Here is a 1,643-nt window from a genome sequence, read left to right as displayed (position 1 = left end):
GTAATGTATTTTTATTTATTTTGGTAAACACTTCTCGATTATATTTTAATCTTGTTTGAGTCTCATTTAGTAGCAGTTTTGTTGCTGTTGTTTTTTTTCTTTCTTTTCTTTTTTTGTCAGCTTGGAGTTTGCCACCGCTGAATGACCTCGAATTACCCTTAACAAGCTCTTGAACTTTGATGCTATGGTGTTTGATTTGGAGATAATCAATCCATGGCAAGGTTTCCCTATGACCTGCCTGGTGGAGTTTCCATTCTAGCAACCATCTCTGCATGTGTGTTAATTATAGTTTTTGATGTTGTTCAGTCGTGTCAGACTTCTTATCTCATTTGGGGTTTTCTTGGCAACGATACCGGAGTGGTTTGCCATTTCTTTCTCCAGCTCATTTTACGGATGAGGAAACTCAGACAAACAGGGTTAAGTGCCTTGCCCAGGGTCACACAGCTAGGAAGTGTCTGGGGCCAGATTTGAATTCGGGTCTTTAAAACTCCAGGCCCAGTTTTTTTTGTCCACTGGGCCACCTAGTTAACAGCTGTCAACTCACTTGGGAAACAGCTGTAGCCCTCTCCCCACAAAGCAGGTATTGCATGGTTCGCTGCATCACTTCTAGGGCGCCCCGGAGACTCTTACCTTTCCATAGTCATTAAGCGCTGGGACTTGCTGACCTTAAAGCAGGTGAGTCTGGAGGATGGAGGGTAGGGCATGGAGCTGAAGGGGGGGACCTGGGGTGAAATGAAGGCTGCCTGGGGCCCTGCTCCTAGCGCTCCGCCCCCCCTCCTCCCCCGGCTCAGCTGCTGCGGCTCCGTGTGCGCCCCCCCACCTGTGAGCCGCCCTCCCGGGACTCACCAGGAAGCCCACCAGGTAGAGGTAAAGCAAGCATCTGCCGGGCCCGCGGCAGGAGCGAGCCGAGGTCCCCGCCTCCGCCCGCTCCCGCTCCTCCGCAGGCCGGGGCTTTGCTCTGGGAACAGCCGCCCCCATCCTCCATCCAGAGAGGACCCCAGCCCGATGGGGAGCGGGGGGACGGGGAGATGCGGCAGCGGCGGGGGGCAGCCTGCGGCCACGATGCGGCTCCGGCTGCTCCGCCCCGGCTCTCGGCTCAGCCCCGCCTCTAGCGGAAGAGGAGCGGAGGGCAGCGCCTGCGTACTGGGCGCCCTCGAGGCACAGCCTTGCTGGCAGCCGGCTGGCCGAGAGCCTCGGGTCTAGGTTACGGAGCTGGTGCAGGGGTGGGGAAGCTGGCGCGGGGGCTTGCTTCTGCAGCCGCAACCTTTCTGCAAAGTGCATTGCCCTGCCTGCCTGCTGCTGGAAGAAAGGGGAAAGTGATAGGCATTGATTAAGCACTTCCTGTTCACACTTTATAAATCTACATAACACTTTACAAATAGAATCTTATTTGAGCCTTACAACAACCCTGAGAGGTAGGAACTGTTATTACCCCTATTTTACAGTTTCGGAGGGTGAGACAGACAGAAGTTAAGTGACCCTGTTTTTTTTTTCAGTTTTATTTTTATTTTCAGTTCCAAATACTCATTAAGGACCCCACCAATCATTAAGGAGGCAAGAATTACAATATTTGTTCTATATACGGAGTCAAACAAAGCATTTTTCTGCCTGAGTCATATTCCAATCCCACCTCTCCCACCAAA

The 1,643-nt window shown here is 52.6% G+C and overlaps 1 protein-coding gene across 2 annotated transcripts in view; it reads right to left on the bottom strand.

The window, feature by feature from the left end:
• LOC114046334 (major facilitator superfamily domain-containing protein 9-like) overlaps window positions 1–990 on the bottom strand; it is a 22,617-nt gene extending 21,627 nt beyond the window's left edge. The window contains exon 1 of one of the 2 annotated variants that reach the window (XM_027866639.1): window positions 847–990. In XM_027866639.1, coding sequence (XP_027722440.1) covers window positions 847–978 — 132 coding nt within the window. In that variant the 5' untranslated portion in view covers window positions 979–990. Of the gene's footprint in view, window positions 1–630; window positions 648–846 lie in introns of those variants that run through there. The other variant, XM_027866640.1, reaches the window with a different exon arrangement.
• Between the last annotated feature and the right edge of the window lie 653 nt (window positions 991–1,643).

The sequence above is a fragment of the Vombatus ursinus genome, unplaced genomic scaffold (assembly GCF_900497805.2).
Source record: "Vombatus ursinus unplaced genomic scaffold, bare-nosed wombat genome assembly UNPS02014781.1, whole genome shotgun sequence".
Classification (NCBI taxonomy): domain Eukaryota; kingdom Metazoa; phylum Chordata; class Mammalia; order Diprotodontia; family Vombatidae; genus Vombatus; species Vombatus ursinus.
This window is presented reverse-complemented; position numbering and strand designations above follow the sequence as displayed.